Here is a 21,762-nt window from a genome sequence, read left to right as displayed (position 1 = left end):
ACCAAATTTTTCAGGTCCTCTACGGGCCTTTCTGGATATAGAAAATGTTCAACTACTGCCCTGGCCAGCACATTCTCCAGATCTCTTACCAACTGAAAACACCTGGTCAATGGTGGCCGAGCAACTGGCTCATCACAATACGCCAGTCACTACTCTTGATGAACTGTGGTATCCTGTTGAAGCTGGATGGACAGCTGTACCTGTACACACCATCTATGCTCTGTTTGACTCAATACCCAGGCGTATCAAGGCCATTATTACGCCTTGAGTTGTTGGTTCTGGGTACTGATTTCTCAGGATCTAGGCACCCAAATTACATGAAAATATAATCACATGTCAGTTCTCGTAAAATATATTTGTCCAATAAATACCCGTTTATCATCTGCATTTCTTCTTGGTGTAGCAATTTTAATGGCCAGTAGTGTAATTCATTTCTTCTGCTTTGACCATTATTGTAGATAATGAAGAGACTTAAATGTATCAGGGAAACATTTAATTATAAAATCTATAAGAACACCTATGGTACAGGAGTTTCCCATTACATTCAATGCTGGGGTGCTATTCCAATGTTGGAGAGCCATGGCAGTAGTGACAATGTAAGGGAAAATAAGCAGAAGATAATGAATTGAAGTTTGTGTTGGGGAGGGCACTCAACTTGGGTAGTTTGTGCAGCAATGTTGACCATTGTGCTGTGGTGGTGTAATTGTTAGCATTTCTGCGTAACATGCAGAAAGACCTGGGTTTGAGTCCTGGCTCCAGTACAAATTTTAATTCATTTCTTCTGCTTTGACTTAAAATGTCTCTGGGAAACATTTAATTATATGACTGAAAGAATGATATATATATATATATATATATATATATATATATATATATATATATATAGAGAGAGAGAGAGAGAGAGAGAGAGAGAGAGAGAGAGAGACCGACCCTGAATCGCACTGAGTTTTGTCTCTCCCTTAATTTTATTCACACTTGACTTGTCAAGTATCTGTTGTGCATCAGTCACTACTTCCAGTGGAAAACGTTTCTTTGTAACTTATAACCCCCTTTACCACAAATCCCACAACTTACCATCCCCAGTTCCAAATTATCCTAATACACACTTCTGAGTGCACACAAAAGTTAGACAATAAATGCTCATCACCCAAATGTGACCTTCTGCGACTCCCATTCCACCACCAACAGGTATACATGCCAAGAGTTTGATAACTCCAATCTTGCCTCTCTGTCATTTCCAAAATCCCTCCACAGCAACAGCAAATCTGCTTCAATATCTTTCATGTAAAGCCTTAATCCTTGAGTGGGCATGACTGCATATAAAGTATGCAAACCACAAATAAAATTGTTTTGCACCATTCCATTGTTGTTTCACGATTGTGAGCCCATACCTATTCCTTCATTATTGCTTCAGCTAACACAGTAATAAATTGGGTTGTCATTTATCCAAGTGAGCAACAGTAATATAAAATAAACAGTGAGCTAGGAGAGAAAAAATTATGATCCATGCAAGGAAAATAACTCAGATTACAAGGTAGCAGCACAATCCCACAATGATACTATGAGATAATTAGTAATCAAATAAGTGGCTGGCTGGGATCTGATGCAACTGTGCTGTTTAATGGTTTGAGAGGGTCATTACAGTGATGTAACATGTCTGTCAGAATGGAATGAAATAATGAAAGTTTATTTCATTATTGTTTAATTAAACAGTACTTCAACTCATATTATGTCAGTTTATTGTATCATTATTTAATTGAACTAAGATTAAACCATGATTTTGCTCATTTGGTAACATAAAGACAGCCATTCTCCACATGTACGATGTGCACCATGTGTCCGCTCATGTTATGAAAAACAGTGAGCCTGCTCAAGGGTTAAAACCATTCTCAAACTAATAATTGTTCGTGTGGAAAATGCTCTGTACTGTGAAGAAAGAAGTGAGTTCAACATCCTATTGATAATGAGAGACCTTTATAAACGGAACACAAGTTTCAATGGGAAAAGGATGGGGAATAAAAACTTCCGTATTCTTTTATGAGGAACCATCCCAGCATTTGTCTTAATCAGTGAGGGAAAATAGCAGAAATTTACATCTTGATGGTCCTATGGGGATTTGAACCCTGCTCTTCCCAAATACGTGTATGTGATAACCATTGTGCCAATTAATTAGGTTCATTACTGCGATGGTACACAATGGGGATTATCTGACGGAGAGTATTTGAAAAATGCTAGATTACTGTACTTGCAAATCTTACCATAGTAGTTGTCTAACAAACATCCTGCTTTATCTGCATGCATGTAAACTGTTAAATCACTTCCAACACCTTATACCTGAATCCATCACTTCCTCTTCCCACCCCCACATCATTCACCACATGTTTATATTTTAAATGCTTCCTAAAACTAATAAGTTCCACTCCCTTGTATTGTTTATTGATCCTGGGAACTCTGCATTCATCAAAAGAAGATTTCTCTTCTCAGCATTAGCCATCTCCTTACAGATGGCTTTATAAGACCCTCTGTCTATGTCAGAAACCACCAACACCACTCATCTCTGACTGTAGCCACACTTTCCTCATTCAAAAGGCATTACCCTGCATCAGGGATATGATGGATGCTAAGCATACAACAAGAGAAAGCTTTTATCAGAGTATGCTAACAACCTTGCCGAGTCCATCATGACAGGGCCATGTGGTTCACAACAAATCTCTCATGTCATATCTCTCCATAATCCCGTAATACTTTCTGTTTCACTGTACACCATCATTGCACAATACCAGCCAGCACTTGAACATTCCAGCAATATTCTTTTCCCGGATTCAACTACCTTTCATCATGGTCTAAAATAAAGAGTCCCTCCCAAAAATTTTTCCTATGCAACCAAAAGTAATGTTTTGCCACTCACCAATATTCTGGGTCATCCATTCATCACTCACACTTCCAACATCAAACCCCCTTTGATCAAACTCTTGTGAGTGCTACAAATGTAGATTTCTTTCATATGCCCAATAAAAAATTAAACATAAGCAGAGGAAAGGGAGATGTAAAAAGGTAAGGTAGGCACTCACTGTTATTGACGATCAACATTTCCCCAGGAACTAATTGAACTATCTGTATAACTGAAGACCATTGCCTCTTTGAGCAGGCATGTAATTTGAAGATAAAGAAAATCAAAACACTAGCACTATAATTTTCTAGTAATGTCTGCACTTTTGCTGTTGGTGTATAGTATATGTTTGGTGAAATTTATGAAGTGATGCCACAAAGAGGTGACTTGGACCCTGCTTTGTAGTGTAGACTCTCCAAGTACAATGAAGGATCTTAGATAATGACAGAAGTCTCAGTAGCATTGAATGGATCACAAAGTGCCACTTTAATGTTGTGACAACAGTTCTAGACACAAGAAACAGTTGTTGTAGACCAGTAGAGCAAAAGATTAACACTGCACAACACGGCTGTCACCTCACCGTAACTGCATAAAAAAACAGTCCAGTGATACACACAACATAATTGTCCGTCTGACTCACACCTATCCCAGAAAGTCACATCAGGAAAGTGAGTAAAAATTTTTTTCAAACTGACAGACAATTATTAGCAACCTACTTACAGGATAAAATGTTGAAATTTCATTCAAATCTTACAAATGGAGAACAACTAAGACTACAGGTCAAAGATAACGTAAGTCACTCTCTCAATAAATATTACAAAGCAAAGTAATAGCAAAGAGCAAACATGGACCTTGGAACTATTAGCAGAAAATTGCATTTACAGTTAGATCTTTGCAGAATACCTATCACCAAATCCTAGGAAGTTCTGGTGAAATGTAAAGTCAATGACTAAGTCCAGACCTACCATCCAGTCTCTTGCAGATCATTATGATCCTGAATATGAGGCCATCACAGAGAAAGATGACAAGAAAATTCATATTGAAAAATTCTCATGCATGAAGATACTATGTGACCGTGCGGTTATAGGCGCTACAGTCTGGAACCGTGTGACCGCTACGGTCGCAGGTTCGAATCCTTCCTCGGGCATGGATGTGTGTGATGTCCTTAGGTTAGTTAGGTTTAAGTAGTTCTAAGTTCTAGGGGACTGATGACCACAGTAGTTAAGTCCCATAGTGCTCAGAGCCATTTGAAGATACTATCATATCAATGGTTGACCACTGCACACTGACAATATCAAGAGGTATTGTAATGATAAAGACTACTGAAAACAAACAATGCACTATGTTCAGATAGAATTTCAGTTGGATTTTGCATTGAATGAACTGTGCAGTTAGCCATTTATAGAGCTCTTATTTATTAAGAACTGTTTCTGTGGCAAATAGCCAAACATCACCGGAGCAGAGTGTAGGTCACTCCTGTTCACAAAGATGGTAACATAATGGATTTACATGATCACAGATCAACATCCATCTTTTGCAGGATCCTAGAGCATTCTTTGATCTCAAGCATTACATTGTTTCTGGAGGAAAATAAACTTCTCTTCAAGACGAAAAATAGTATGCTTTATTCACATGCTTTATCCTGCAAATAGTAGACAGAGACGGAGTCATTCAACACTTCCAAATTGTCAACTGAGAACCATCATATGGAGTATCTTCACAGATCAGTAATTTGTGCAGTGAATTTTTGATTGATTAAAAGAAACATATATCTAATATACTAGGTGTCAATTTTACTATGGAAATGAAAGTAACAAGAGATGTGTCTTAAGCAAGCATGATAAAACCCTTAATTTTCTAATTAGAAGAAATGAGAGCTCCAGTTGTGCCAGTCTGCAACTTAGCATGTTATCTTTATGATAAGTAGCAATCTATCTTTTCCTACATTGTTGATATTCATACTTGGAGTGTTCATTGTTTGACATATTGTGCGCAAACAGGGAGCAGTTTCAGTACTGTTTGATTATGTTGTTATGGTACATTCCTAGATATAGTAACTACCATACTACAGCTATCAATAGCCATTCAAAGGGATCTAAAGTGGGATGATGACATAAAGCAAATAGAAAAAGTATATAATAGGCGGATATTCATTGAGAGAATCTGAAGGAAATTAGATTCAATCATGAAAGAAGCAGCGTACAACCAATTCTTGACTGTTGTTAATTTGACTGGAACCCTTACCAAGTTGGATTAATAGAAGAGATAGAGAAGACTCAATGAAAATTGGCATGTTTTGTCATGAGATCATTTTCTTGATGCAAGAACATTACAGAGGTGCTCAACAAGCTTCAGTGGCAGACACTACAAAGAGAAGCTTTGTGCATCACAGTGAGGTTTGCAGTTGAAATTTTGTTGCATACATACCAAGAAGAGATGAGCACATATACTTCCTCACACATGCATCTCATAAAATGGTGATGACAAGAAAATTAGAGGAACTGGAGAACATAAAGAGGTTTATCGACAGTCATTCTTCCCACATATCTTTTATGGATGGAATAAGGAAAGGTGAAAAAGATAGTGACACCACAAGTAGCATCTGACACACACCTTAAGGGGGCTTGTGGAGAATACATGTGGATGTAGACATTATTTGGAATCTTTTCTTTTCAGTAATATATTTTGGATAATCTAGTATATCATAAATAATGTGACTGATCTTTGCTTTGGTTTGTAACCCTTCTAATCCTTACCATTAATCATGTTCTCTTTTCTTGTTTATATGTAACTTTTGGACATAGCTACTAGGATTGGATGTATTGCTCATTCTAAATCCACTAACCCATCATAGGTGGTGAAATTCAGGAAAGTAGCTAAATCATATAAAAGGCCTCCAGCGACCAGTGTATAGCAGTCTGTGTGAGAGTGGGGGAGGTGGGTTTTTTGGGGGAAGAGACCAAACAGCAAGGTCGTCGGTCTCATCGGATTAGGGAAGGATGGGGAAGGAAGTTGGCCGTGTCCTTACAGAGGAACAATCCCGGCATTTGCCTGGAGCAATTTTAGGGAAATCACAGAAAACCTAAATCAGGATGGCCGGACGTGGGATTGAACCATCGTCCTCCTGAATGCGAGCCCAGTGTGCTAACCACTGCTCCACCTCGCTCGGTCTGTGTGAGAGTAATAACCAATCACTTATGAATTCCCACCACTGAGTGGCCAGTCAGCTGCAGTTTGTGCTGCTTATTACAAAAGATGATTTCAAGAGCTGTTTTCTGAATCATGATGTGTGAGAGTTGCTCTGAACTACCAATCCTTCCAAAGTTCATGAGTGGTAAATGTTCTTCTAATACATCTAACAATGGAAAATCCAAGATGGAATAATGACAGTAGTATGAAAATGATACATTGGCACTTACCATATAACAGAGATTCTGAATTGCAGCTATGCACAACAAAAAAACCTGTCAAATAAATAAGCTTTTGGCCAAAAAGACCTTCATCACAATTAGACAACATACACACTTACACAAATGTAACTCACCTACACAAGACTACATTCTATGGACCCTGAGGCCTCAGCAGCCAGAGGCTACAATATTGGTAGGGTTGTGACTTGCCCCAGGGGCAAGCCCGATGAACAGTCAATCAGAATCATTCTCCAGGCTAAACTAAAACTCGCATGTGAACAGGCTAGTGCCCTACTGTTCCTTGTCCATTCATAGCAGGCAAGACACCAGGTTTGTTTTAACTGATTACCTGCCTAAGTGTTCAGGTACGCTATGGTTGCAGGTTCGAATCCTGCCTTGGGCGTGGATGTGTGTGATGTCCTTAGGTTTAATTAGTTCTAAGTTCTAAGCAACTGATGACCTCAGAAGTTAAGTCACATAGTGCTCAGACCCATTTTTTTGTTCAGGTACAAGTTATTAGCTCTATTTTTAGTTACAAGTTTAAGCATTGCTTTTTTACCATCACAAAGAATCTCTACAATCAATTGTTTAAATAACAATAATAAAATATAAAGATAGAATGGAGATGTAAACAGCAAGAGAAAGTTTATCTGCCTGTGTGTGCTCAATTAACTTTTTCTAACAGTAATACACAAGGTGTTGAAAAAAGTATCAAATACTTTGATAGGTGGTAGTACTCATCAAAACAAGAAAAATAAGTCCAAGATAAACAAGTGTGTATAGGAAGGGCTGCATGATGCTTGGTTTCAGATATTAGCACAGTCATTGCATTGGCACTCCATCAAATGTGTCGGCAGAGTATGATGATGTCTTACTCACAGTACTCTGCAGTCAGTTGTTTAGTTCAAGTTGTGTTGTAGGCTCCATTAGTTTCACTCATGTTTGTGTGCCTTATTGTATTGTACTGTCAACCCTGAGTACATATCATGGTGTTTTACCATATTCCCAATGCGGATTCACTTACATGTTTATGGTTATTATGCTATTTGTACATAAAAATGGTGCAGTATATTTATATTTTCTCTCTTCCACCACTTGTTAGCAATGGAAGTCTACTACTCGACAAGTGAAGTGGTGGATATGATGTTCTGCTATGGTTTAGCAAATGAATGTAGCCTGCAAACCTGTGCCCTATACGCTGAAAAATATCAACAGCACAGAGTGCCCTCTGGTAAGCTGTTCAGCAGACTTTTCAAGCATGTGAGGGACACAGGTAGCCTTGCACCTTGGAAAACGGGCAGCAGAAGGCCCTGCACTATCCATGTGGCTGACATGGAGGAGTGTGTGCTACGTTCAGTGGAAGAAACCTGTGGGACCAGTGTGCGATGATTAGCAGCATCAGAAGGCGTGTCTCACTCTCTTATCTGTGGGGGTACTTCATTAACAATTGCTGTACCCATATCATCTACAGCGCATTCAGGCCCTAAGGTCACAGAATTATCATGGCAGAAGGCAGTTCTGTAAATGGCTGTTGCAGAAATGTGCCGCAGATCCACTGTTCACATCCAAAATTTTATTTACCGATGAGGCAGGGTTCATAAGAGATGGTGTTGTGAATTTCCACAACCAGCATGTATGGATAGATGTAAATCTCAAAGTAATTCAGAAAAAGAGGGCACCAACACCAATTCTCAATCATATTTGACGATAGATTACTAGGGCTATATAACTGTGGTGCATTATCTGGAGTTTCTCATTGATGTACTGCCTATCTTGCTGGAGGCTGTGCCATTGCAGCAATGAATACAAAAATGTGATTCATGCATGATGGTGCACCAGTACACTTTCATCACAATGTGCGTGAACATCTGATGCAGACATTTCAGGACTGCTGGATTGGTCAGGGGGGAAGGGGCACACCTTGATCTGCTCATTCCACAGACCTCGATCCCATAGACTTCTAGTTAAAGGGACACTTGAAAGAATTTGTCTATGCCATGCCAATCAACGATGTGCAGACATTACAGGGTCATGTCTTCAATGTGTGCCAGCAGGTACAACAACAACTGGGTATAGTTCAAAGTGTGCATCATTTCATACACTGAATGGTAGAGGACTACATTTTCATGAATGGATGCCACATTGAACACCTCCTGTAAACATGTTTATCACAGAAAGTTTGCATTTCCAGTCCCATGTTTATTGGACTTATCTTGAAAGTATGCATTTCCTGACACATGTTTACTGGACTTATTTTTTATGTTTCAGTGAGTACTCCTACCTTGCAAAGTATATGACACTTTTTATAACACACTGTACCTCAAGCAAATTAATTAATCTCCAGCTGAATACTTTGTGCAGCAACTGTTAATGTTAGTTATTGATAGTGATTTTGTAATTTTCCAGGGCTCTTGATTTACTTCACAATTGGTTTCTGTATCAGCGATCCAGAGGATGACAGCACAAATGATCTTACTGCACAAGGGGTGGATAATTTGGCATATGTGCAGAATGTCGAATGAGCTCTGTCACTGCTGTAGCGATGTGACATATTCCCAGTAACTGGAAAAGAACTGTTCAATATGGATAAAAAGTCTTTGTAGTTTGTGTGTTTCTGTGTATTTGTTTTTTATATTAATTTGCATATTTAATGATTCATGAACATATTTATTAAATTACTTTTTATATGAACATGACTTTGAGATACAGTTGTGTGTTCATAATTACCTCCTTCATCATTAAGTAAAAGATGTACATGTACAACCAACCATCATTAATGATAAACTCTGAACACTAGAGAAATCTCACCATTACCAAATTGTAATACTGACACTCAGTGTACTTGTGACACTAAGAAATGTGGATAATCAATAAGGTAACAAGGCAATTCAGCACAGATCAACAAGATCATGAAAAATTTTTGTTGTACAGGATTGTCTGTGCAAGGGTTGCATTACCAAAAATAACTCTTCTCAGTTCAGCAGTCAGGCATGTTAAAAACTGATAATCTGGGAATATAATTTTTAGTATTTGATAATGAGCTGCAGGTATTATTGACCAATCAACTACAAAAACTGGTGAAAGGAAGAAGCAATTAATTAAAAAAAAAAAGACGTTCCACTAAGCTGTGGGAAAATGGAAAATGTTAGGCCTACAATTCACAGGGCATCAAAATGCAAAAGTCCACAAACAAAACCAAAAGATAGCAATTATGCATTATGACACTGTTCCACTATGTACTACACTCTGTTCCTTCCCATGCAACTCAAGTATAGAGATACCAGTTACATTGTGAATAGTTCTCACATTTTCTTCCTAAAAGGTACATTATAATGCAAGTCTGGTAGTGTTTCAGAACTGATGAGAGATCAGGGTATCATAAATTATGCATGATCACAGTAATGGCTGTGGGGTCACAAGCATCATTACAGGTGTCATGATGCAGGCTCCAGAAAAAACCACCTTTCAGAATTTGACATGTTAAAAGGTTTTTAGCAGCAAACACATCATCAGTGAGCCATCAGCAGATTTGTTTGTCACAGACGGGAAACCAATTCACATGCTGCCACAAGGAGCACTGTGATTATTCTCCCTTTGGTGTAGTGTGTGAGTTAACGAGCATTTTGCTCTCATTTAAATATATGGCCGAAAGAGTCAGCCTTCAGGGATTGTGAAACGAACCCTGTTGTCCAGGACTGTGTGCCACAAAGAGTGCAGGTTCACCATGAGATGGGGAAACTGTCTGTTGTGCTGAATGAGGCCTAAGGGTCATTCCACACCAAGTGGTCTAAAACTGAAAAAAGTTCCCACCATCATGGTCTCCAATTTTCGTCAAATTTTAACTGTAGCTTTAGTCAAGTGTTGAAGTAAGTTTCCCAAGATTTCAGGCCTCTAGCTGCAATAGCTGCTGATCTAGACCCCCTTGTCTGAAGTGTACTTAGTCCGTGTGCATGCAACATAAAAAAAATGTCATATTTGGAGTCTAATAAAATCGAAACTAATTCATAAGAATGGTTAGTAAGATGCGACCCTGTACAGTTTTTTTTGCTGATTCCAACGAAATTATGTATAACATTACTCATGCAAACCCCGGTCAAATAACTCGACTCAAAGTATACTTCAAAATTTGTCGTGACACAACGCGACAAATTTTGACCAATATTAAGACTGCAATGATTTCCTTGCAGTTGAAGATATGGACTTGAACTTTTGGCCAAGCTTCATGCTTGTGCTAGACATAATGCAGCCGGATTTGCAATGATCCAGGCCATATGGTCGCCCTGCAGTATCTCTTCAAATTAGGCAGTGTCAGCACAAACGGTAAAATTTACCAAAGTTTCAAGCCAATTACTAAAAAATAGTTGGCCTGAATCTGCTTGTGAATAGTATCACCTAAAAGAGAAACTCTTGCTCTACAAGACTGACATTTGTTTTTTTTGCAACGCGACCATTAAGTACTCATTAACTCACATCAAAGTTGTTATATTTTGTATGCGCGATGCACTAATTTTTCTTCATTTCTAGGAATTTGAATCTTAATAGTCGCTTAGAATTACTGATATAATTGGATATTTCATTCGTGTTTTATTCAGTGATTGGCCAGTGAGAGATGTCAGAAGTTAATGAAGAAGAAGAATCGTTGGCCCCCTGTTCAATTGGAAAAGATGCTGCTGCATCGAAGTGCCATGTTATCTTCTATGCTAAGAAGACTGGATTCAAAGCGTTTAGTGATTTCACAGAATGTGACCAGAAATTGCTTGTTTCGCGTTCAGAAGCCAAACTTGACGAAAATTCCATCATTTGCTTCCACCATGAAGCCCTCTTCCTACATGAATATCAAGCGATGCAAAAGAAATGTTGCAATCCATTCAAGAAGAGGAATCACAATGTAAAAGCTGGACTTAGACTGCTTGATAATGAAACAGCTGCCAAACTTTGCCTGTTAAAGAAAAAAGAAGTGATTGATATAAAACCTGGTCAGAAGCTTTGCCCTCGCTGCATGTCGGCACTGAACCAAAAGCTAGAAGATTCATCATCACTATCAACCCAATCTGAACAAGATTTCACAACGGATGAAACTGAACCAGCCATCAACAAAAGTTTATCATTTATTGGTGCTTCACCATTGAAAAGAAGACAACTAAGTAAAAGAGATAAGCAAAGCTATGCAAAAAGAAAGATCTTGGATGCACAAAGTTTAATTGGGAATCAAATTGCTGCTGCTGTAGGAATCAATTACGATGAACAGCCAAGTTCAAGTAAAAGTCGCCCATGCGATAATTGTGCAGATCTTGATAATCTTATAGAAGAGTTGAAAGAAAAATGTAAAGTGTCAAATCGTAGGACAAAAGTTCAAATATTGACCTTGGTTCCAAGAAGCTGGACAATTAAAGATACGACAACAGCATTTAATGTATCAGAAAGAATGGTAAAGCAAGCGAGAAAACTGAAGAATGAGCAAGGTGTTCTAGCTTTTCCAGCAAATCGGCAAGGAAGGAAGCTTTCAGATGAAGTTGTTCAGAAAGTACATGACTTTTTTCAAGATGACGAATTCAGCAGACTTTGTCCAGGGAAGAAAGACTGTGTGCCTGTGAGAATTTCAGGAACAAAGGTGTACAAGAAAAGCGGTTGTTGCTTTGCAATTTGAAGGAAATGTACGTGTCTTATCAGAAGCAAAATGGACCAGAAATTGGCTTCTCAAAGTTTTGCGAGCTTAGACCAAAATGGTGTGTTACAGTTGGCTCTGCTGGAATGCACTCAGTTTGTGTCTGTACAATACACCAAAATGTCAAGCTTATGCTCACTGGTGCATCAATCAATGAAGACTACAAGGAAATTCTTAGCAAAGCTGTTTGCAGCTTGGAAAACAAGGATTGTATGCTTCATCGTTGTGAAAACTGCCCTGGTCCAGAAGGTGTAGAAGCAGTTATTGCAACATATTTTGAAGATAATGACCCTGAAGAACTGATTGAGTACAAACAATGGATTCATACCGACAGGGATACTTTAGAAACAAAGCAGCTTTCAACAGAAGAGTATGTTGAAGATATTGTAGCAAAAATTTGGAACCTGTCTTGTCATCACTACATTGCCAAGCATCAAAGCCAGCACCTGAAAGCTCTCAAAACTGATTTGAAAGAAGGCGAATTCATAATACTAATGGATTTTGCTGAAAACTATTCATTTATTGTTCAAGATGCAGTGCAAGGCTTTCACTGGGAAAACAGTCAAGCAACAGTTCATCCATTTGTAGTCTACTACTGTGAAAACGAAGAGGTGCAATGTGTGAATCTTTGTGTTATTAGTGACTGCCTTCGACACGATACGATTACTGTCCATGTTTACATTGGAAAAGTAATCAATTACCTGAAGATGCAATTTTCCAAAATAAGCCACATCCACTACTTCAGTGATGGTTCAGCTGCACAATATAAGAATTTCAAGAATTTTCTCAACTTATGCTATCACAAAGAAGATTTTGAAATAACAGCAGAATGGAATTTCTTTGGAACAAGCCATGGAAAGTCGCCTTGTGATGGCATTGGAGGCACAACAAAACGGTTGGCAGCAAGAGCAAGTTTGCAACGTCCATATGAAAACCAGATTCTAACACCCAAAGATCTTTTCAACTTCTGCAATGATAATATCAATGGAATCAAATTCTTTTTCATCAGCAAAGAGGAAGTTGAAGAAGAAAAAGCTTCTCAAGAAGAAAGATTCCTGCAAGGGCACACTCTAGCTGGCACAAGAGAAAACCACCATTTTTTGCCCATTGATATGACGACAATTAAGGTCAGTAGAGTTTCTAATGATGCGACATCTTTTTTGGCCAAAATTAGTGCTGCTGAAGTAGTAGTTCAAGTCATGGATCTTCAGCCTGGGCAGTATGTTGCTTGCATTTATGAAAAGAAATGGTGGATTGGAAACATCGTTGAAATCTCAGTCGAACAGAAAGATGCTTTCATAAGCTTTATGCATCCTCATGGTCCTGCAAGTTCATTTTATTGGCCCTTAAGACGTGATACTTGCTGGATTCCAGAACAACTTATCATTGGTGTTATTCCAGCTCCATCAGTGACATCATCTGGTCGGCAATACAGTTTTCCTGAAAGCATTCTCTTGCAAATCAACGATGCTTCCAGAATGATGAAGTAACTGAGGAAGACAGGCTTGGGAACCTGCATAAAGAAACCCACAATCAGGCTTGGGATCCTGTGGTAAAGACACCCTGTAATCAGGCTTGGGAACCTGCAGTAAAGATACCCACCCGTGGCTGTTACTGCATGGCTATCGGGCGTGGCCCCTATGGCGATGGGGATGCTGGTTTTATTGTGATAACCAGTAATGGCTCAGCCATCATGGACCAACGCAGGGCACTGCGCACACAAAATATAAGATACTTTGACCTGAGTAAATAAGCACTTAATGGAAGCGTTGCAAAAGAAAAATATATCCATCTCGTAGAGCAAGAGTTTCTCTTTCAGATGATACTATTCACAATTAAATCCAGGCTGACTATTTTGTAGTAATGGGCTTTGAACTTTGGTAAATAAAGCCATTTGCGCTGACACTGCCAAATTTGAAGAGATTTTGCAAGGCGACTATAAAGCCTGGGTAGTTGGAAATCCAGCTGTATTATGTCCAGCACAAAGATAAGACTTGGTAAAAAGTTCAAGTCCATATCTTTATCTGCAAGGAAATTATTGCAGTCTGAATATTGGTCAAAATTTGTCGCATTAAGTCACGACAGAATTAGGGGTACACTTTGAGTCGACTTGTTTGACCGGATTTTGCATCAGTAATCTTATAATTAATTTCGTTTGAATCAGCACAAAAAACTGTACAGGGTCTCATCTTACTAACCATTCTTATGAATTGGTTTCAATTTTATGAGACCCCAAAAATGGCATTTTGTCTGATGTCGCGCGCATGCGAACTTACTACCCTTCAGACAAGGGGGTGTAGATCAGCAAGTATTGCAGCTAGAGGCTTGAAATCTTGAGAAACTTAATTTAGCACTTGACTAGTGCTACAGATAAAATTTGAAGAAAATTGGAGACATGATGGTGGGAAGGTTTAGACCACTTGGCATGGAATGACCCCTAAGCACTGTACTGTGTGAGTCAGACAGACGAGAACCTATGTCACAGGGAAACCCAGTAGAGGCTGTTTATGGCCAAGGAGATGCAGCAGTGTTCATAAAGGGAAACATTTATAAAAATTATTTAATTTCTTAGTAATTCAGGGAATGAAGCCACAGTAATTTTAATCTACCATCCTTCATAAATTTTCATGGTGATCCCAATAAAACTTGAATATTGATCATATCTATAATAGTTTACAATTTACTGTTTAAGTGAAATTAACAAGTTTTGTAACAAAGACCTGAATGCTAAAATCTGAACACTTTGGTTGATCTTAACAATCATCATCATTAAAATGACAAAAGTTGTAAATATCAACTCTGTAACTTTAATTGTCTAAAAGATATAGTAAATTAAAATTATCAGTATTTTCAGTTAAGCATCAGATCATCATTTCCTTCATTTGAATGATGACAGCATGCCACCTTATTGAATCATTAGGTAAGAATATTTGTTGTAAAGTTTAGTGCATAATAGTTACTTTTGTTCTTTATTTATTTATCGGTAAGCAAGGCTACTGGCCGTGACATTCAAAGTTAAGAAGGAATTTGTACTGGTTTTATGTAAAAGAATTTAGCATTTTAAGACCCCTTTGTTCATTGTTTATATTGTCCTAAGAAAGGCATTTGACATAGTCAGCAAGGAGGGACTGTATACTTTACTAGTTAAGATAAGGTGTCTTCCAAAACTCTCGAAGATGATCATGGCTTTTCACGATGATACTGGAGGTTACTGTGATATTTGGAGGAAGCACATCAAATCCTTTTCTTGTGCAGAGATCAGTTCATCAACACTATGTACTGGCCCTTATTTTGTTGGTTACATTCTTCTCATTACCTCTTGAAATTGCTTTCGTTGAAGCAAACCTGGAAATCAATCTACATACCACAGCTGATGGGAAACTTTACATCATTTCATTACTCAGATCCAATTGCTATCATGAGGACTTATTTGTAAGTAACCTTTTATTCACTGATGATGCAGCATTCACAACATATACCCGAGACAACTTTCGGAGGCTTGTGTACAAATTTGATTCTTCATGCCTGTCAACATGGAAAAGGCACAAGGATCAATAGCTATAACTGCCATATAATTAGATGGCTTGTTGTTGAATGCAGTTGACGAATTCTGCTATCTTGGTTCATTAGTGTCAGAAGACCCTCCTCTAGACAACAAAGCAAACGGAATAATTGACAAAGTGGTGAACACTTTTGGGAAGCTCATCTATCAAGCATGCATGCTGAGCACTCTCTTGTATGGTGCAGAGATCTGGATTCATATGCCAAACAAGAACATAAGCTCAACGCCTCTCATCCGCTGTGCTTAAGGAACATTCTAGGCATAACATGGAGGGACTGTGTGACAAATGAGATGGCCCTGAATGCTGGGAATCTACCGAGTACCACCGCTTCTCTCAAGGAATGTCGCCTGAGTAGGCTAGGACACTTGCATTGTCTGGACCACTCATCCCCCATGCATGTGGCTTAGTGATACAGCCCATGCCAATAGACCCCTGGAAGATGCGCTTTGTTCTTTAAAAATTGCGTCAAGTGTGATATGAACACATTTAATATTGACTGTGACGAATGGGAGGTGCTTGCCGAAGAACATAACAGATGGAGGCAACTCATCAAGAATGACATCAAGTTCCACAAAGGCACCTGGTTCAACACCTTATCTGTGAAACAATCGTGTAGACAAGCATCTCTGCAAACCATTCTTTTGGTGTGATATACACTTGCCCCTCCTGTTGGTGCCACGTGGGCCCTCATATTGCTCTCCCAACTCACCAGAGACATTGCCTGGGTGATGCTACTTGAATCTTCAGTTAGGAGGTATAGGCCAATGATTAAATTATGCTTTACATATTGCAACTATACAGTGTGAAGAAAAAAATACCGCACTTGATGGTTGACATGCAATTTCACATTTAGCAAAACCTAGTCCTGTCAATAGGTTTAATAGAAATGCGATTTAAAAAATGAGGCTCTGGCTATGCTGTAACTGTATGCAACATGGCCAATAACAGGTAGCATATCTCTGCGCCGTGCTGGAGCTGTCCCATTATTTCAGTGAGACTAGGCAATGCCTTGAGTTATGGATATGTGGCCTTACCAATGTTGGAGTCATGTTCACGACAACCTTTTTTTTTTTTTTCAGTAAAAGCATCAAATTGTATCCAATTAACACTTGCACAATATGGCATCTTGTGTATATCTTTCCATTACTGTTATATTTATTTACACATTAAGACATAACATGAACTTCTTACAGAGGTAGCTGACTGCTTAATTTCATCCAAATAAAGCCAGTGGAGAATAATAGAGGATACAGTGACATCTGTATCCAGAGAGGTAAAAGAAACAAAATAGGTAGGCTACACTAGATTGCACATTACGCTGTGCATAATAATTCCTAATTCCATTCTGTACATTTGATGTCCACGCTTATCTTCAAAGAGTGTGTACATTCATGTACGAGAAATGTGCACTTCAGAGAAGATGTTCGAAGTAACCACCTGCAATTAGAAACACTTCTTCACTCTCTGGATCATACTTTGCTCATGCAACACACCTGCATCCATTGTTGATGTGCGGCATGCAAGTGAGCTATTAGGTCTTGTACATTCATGGATTCAGTAATATAATCATGATCCTTTAAATGTCCTCACAAATAAAAATCTAATGAATTCAGGTTCAGGGAATGTGGAGGCCAGAGCATTGGACCTCCACGACCAATTCATTTCCCTGGAGACACTTCATTTAAACAGTTGAGCAGATTTATTTCAAAGTGTGTCAGTGCACCATCATGCTGAAACCATAAATATCACCAAACATCAAATGGAATGTTTTTTAGTGTGTCAGCAAAGTATTGCAAAGAAACATACTATACAAGGGCGCATTCAGCTTGTCCAGCAATATGTAAGGGCCCAAAATCACTCCTCACACAATTCCAGCCCACAAGTTTATGCTGAAGTGTGCCTGAAAAACACATTCATAGATGACAGTTGGGTTGTGTTCCGACCAATAACGACTGTTGCGGAGGTTGAAAATACTTTCATGAGTGAAGCAAGATTCATAAGCCCATATAATGCTCATGATCTTCCACTTGGAGCAAAGGCCATTCTCAAAACTGTACTCATCGAATATGGTCTTCTGGCCACTGGTGTTGTGTTAACGTGTAACAATATAAATGGTGTTCATCATCATGCAAGACCTCACCAATCAATCTTTGAAACAACTGGAACTCCCTTACAATATCAGGGGTACTTTGCTGAGGAGATTGGTGAACGGTTTCAAGAATCATGTCTTTTGTTTGTGGAGTACGTGTAGTCCTTGCACAACCTCTTTCCATTATTTGTGGATTATGATTACTGGTTTCCTGAAGGCATTGCTCCAGGTGGTGAAAAACATTCTTATTAAGATGGCACCTATGAGAGTACCATGCAGCAATTTGTTTATCAGATGCACCAAGCACCAAAAGCACATATTCATCATTTGTGTGCTCATTGGGAAGCTGCCCTAAATGAACTTGACAGGACCAGTTATGGTTGTGCAGCAGTCAGTTAGGCACATGCGTGTAGTTTAATGGATCCCACTCCCATGTGATGAGCTACTGTCATGTGATGAAATGATGTCTTGCTTATAAACGATGAGAACTAGGGAACAGAAACCTAGAAAACAAAAAAGGAACCTGACGATTCGAACCATAGACCGGTATTACAGTATCAAATTTCTTTGTCAAAGATTTGATCAAAGATGTGATCAAATATTACATCAAATATATTTGACAAAGATCTTTGACGTAGTGCTAGAAGGGGTATTACACTGTCATCATATTTTTCGTCAAAGTTCAAGATGGCTGACAACAACAACTTGTTATTAACCACAGCAGTTGCATGTACCACAATTGCACTGTGTGCACATGCGGAAGAAAAGCGGGGGAGAAAAAGGAAACATACCTGGGTGAAACCGTGGGTTTTACAACGACACGATAAAAGCATTCAACAAAACTTGTTAAGTGAGCTTATAGTGGAGGACATCAAGTTGTACACCAATTACTTAAGAATGGATGAGCATACATTTCTGTATGTGCTCAATGAAGTGTATCCTCATATCACAAAGCACAATATTCACTTACGAACTGCTACATCTGCAGAAGACAGGGACACTATAACACTCCGATTCCTTGATACAAGAGAGGTTTCACAAATTTGGGAAAAAAAAAAAAGAAAAAAAAATTGTCCCTATCTACTAGGTCAGGTCAGGTCGGGTCAGGTCTTCAATCTTCGTAATCTATTTTTGTATTCGGCATGCCTCACGTTGTAAAGCGCTTCATCAGCTTCATACATCTCTATTAATTTTGTAGTTGTCGGCACACACCAATTGTATTTACCGGCAATGTTTATAAAAACACTACAGATGACAGAATGCAGCGATGCTAGCGCTCCATGTGGTAACATGTCACATTGCAGTGAACAGAAGACAAACGACTTCTTTGATCAAATCTACAGCGAGGCCCTAGATTTGATCAAATATTGGACGACATTTGACAAAGTTACCTATTACACCATCAAATATCTTTGACAAAGATATTGGACAAAGATATTTGACAAAGAGATTTGATAGTGTAATACCAGCCATAGCTCCATGGTGGATTTGGGTTTGATGTCCCAGCAGTCTACTTAGTGGGCTCAACTGCCGATACAGTAGTGCGAGGTGATACTCATTCCTCTGTATGTTCTAATGCACTGCACAATGTGACAGTGTTGCAAGCTCCTCATTTTCATGTATGTGTTTTCAAAATGCAACCAATTTTATTTTTCTACATAAACTTTTGCCTCTAATATGGATGAGGAATAGGATGACAATCTCCAAGTGGAGCATTTTTTCTTCACGTCGTATTTAGCAAGTTAGGCTGTGCCAAGGTCTACGCAGATATTCCTGTGTCTGATAAGGACACGTGAAGAAGGCTATAATTACACCATTTGGCCTCTCTGAGAGTCTTTTCATGAGATCTGTTTTACAATATGCTGAACAGACTTGACAGAGATTTGTAGACTTGATGCTACAAGGTTTTTCATTTTGGAATGTATAGCTTGATGACATCCTTGTCTTTTCAGCCACAGTAGAGCAACACCAACAAAACTTGGTCAAAAAATCTTTAAACACCTGAACCAATACAATGTTGTATTAAATGCTAGCAACCTGAGAAGATATTTTAGGCCATCTGATATCACCAGCAGGGTCATTACCACTCCCTGGAAAGGCAGAAGCAATTATGAGGATTTCACGGTCAGAAATTGCAAAAGAACTGCACCACTTTCTAGGCATACTGAATTTTTACCCGTGTCATCTACCGAATTCAGCTGAGCTACAAAAACCATTTACTGCAGGATTGTCTGGTGTTAATAGCAAGCAGAAAACACCAATCAAATGGATGGATGATACGAGCTCTGCTTTTAAGGCAGCTAAACAAAGCATAGTGAAAGAGGTACCCATTTGTTTTTCCCGCGCCCTGTTCGGGAGTGGAATGGTAGAGAGATAGTATGATTGTGGTTCGATGAACCCTCTGCGAAGGACTTAAATGTGAATTGCAGAGTAGTCATGTAGATGTAGAGGCACACCCCCACATTAGAAGCACCTCCTGTACTGGTAGTGGAAGCAAGCCAAACCACAATCGATGCAGCACTGCAAAAGCATACAGGTATCACATGGCAACCACTTGCATTTTATTTGCACAAGCTGTCTCTGTTACAACAACAATAGAATGTGTATGATCACGAACTTTTGCTGTGTATGAAGCTATTAAATACTTCTGCAAACAGGCAAGAGAATTTACAATGGTCACTGACTACAAACCACTCATCTATGCCTGCTGACAGAATAATGATACATGCTCACCACAACAGTACAATTAGATGGCACAGACACAGACCATTTGTCTGTGCCTTTTAACATAATCATAACAAATGCTCACCACAACAGTACACTAAGTCGGAATTTATTGCTCAATTCAGCACTAATGTACACCACATATCAGGCTTTGATAACGTAGTAGCCAACTGCCTATCCTGCAAAAACAGTGTAACAAATGCAATAGATTTTCCTGAACTCACTAAAGCACAAGAGTCAGATCAGGATCTTCAGGATCCTCTGAAAGATGCATCCCCCAGCTTTCAGCTGAAACTGATCAATATTCCCGAAAGAAATGTAAAGCTTTATTACAAAGTCTTGAATGGGAGATCTGATTTGTGCCTATCTTCCTCATTATAGAAACACACTTTGAGAGCCTTCACAACTTATGCCACCCTGCTGTCAGATCTACAGTTACTAATGGTTTCATATGGCCCGGCATGCAGGAGGGCTGTCGAGTGCAGACTCGTGTCTGTATGTTCAACGTCAGCATAGTAAGGTATCTCGCAATGTACATGTGCCTGTGGGAAATTTCCCTGACACAACAACAAGAGTTGTACATGTCCACATCAGTGGAGCAGGACTACTGCCTTCATCGAATTCTCAATGGTACCTGTTAACAGCAATTGACTGCTTTACCCACTGACCTGAAGTCACACCAGTCAACAGTATTTCAGTAGAAACATTAGCCTCTGCCTTCGTTTCAAACTGGATCTGATGCTTCAATTGTCTGCTGTGTATCACAACAGACCACAGCCAACAATTTGAGTCTGAGCTGTTTGTCCAGCTGAGCAAATTCTGCGGTTCTGTGCATAACAAGATCACAAGCTATCACCCATTAAATAATGGCATGTTAGAACATTGCCACCATTCCTTAAAAGCTGCACTCGGGTATCACAATTTACATTGGACAATAGCTTTACCATTGATCTTACTTGGTCTGTGAAGCACTTACAAACCTAACCTGGACTCTTCACCAGCCGAGTTCATTTATTGTGAACCGCTGAGACTCATTGGCGAGTGTACTGATCCAAGTGCAGCCAAGGTGGATGAAACATTTCAAGCAGATTTCATTTCTCGCCTGAGGAAATTTTCAACTCAAATCCAGCCTCACTGAACATCAAAGCATCACATACCTACATGAACTGTGAGTTACAGTCATGCACACGTTATGATGTGCACAGATAGAGTGAAACAGGCACTGACACCTTCCTGCATGACCTTCATCATGTCAGTGGCAGAGGTGAAAGAATGAGAGAAATTTTGTTTAACCCTGGAGCTGGCATGCCATTTTTCACCACACGAGTGGGCACGCGGCACACTTTGTACACATGAAAAGAATAGGTTTCCTTATGTTGCCAAGGTAAGTATGATGAAAATCACAGTTTAATCTTAGTTTA

At 39.1% G+C, this 21,762-nt stretch overlaps 1 protein-coding gene across 1 annotated transcript in view; it reads left to right on the top strand.

Moving 5' to 3' along the window:
• Positions 1-8,822, top strand: part of LOC126474400 (high affinity cationic amino acid transporter 1-like) — a 169,106-nt gene extending 160,284 nt beyond the window's left edge. The window contains exon 13 of the mRNA XM_050101869.1: positions 8,707-8,822. Within this exon, the coding sequence (XP_049957826.1) occupies positions 8,707-8,822 (116 nt within the window). The remainder of the gene's footprint in view (positions 1-8,706) is intronic.
• The last annotated feature ends 12,940 nt before the right edge of the window (positions 8,823-21,762 follow it).

Source organism: Schistocerca serialis, chromosome 4 (genome assembly GCF_023864345.2).
Source record: "Schistocerca serialis cubense isolate TAMUIC-IGC-003099 chromosome 4, iqSchSeri2.2, whole genome shotgun sequence".
NCBI lineage: Eukaryota > Metazoa > Arthropoda > Insecta > Orthoptera > Acrididae > Schistocerca > Schistocerca serialis.
Note: the sequence above shows the minus strand (reverse complement) of the source record. Positions and strands in the feature narration are given on the sequence as shown.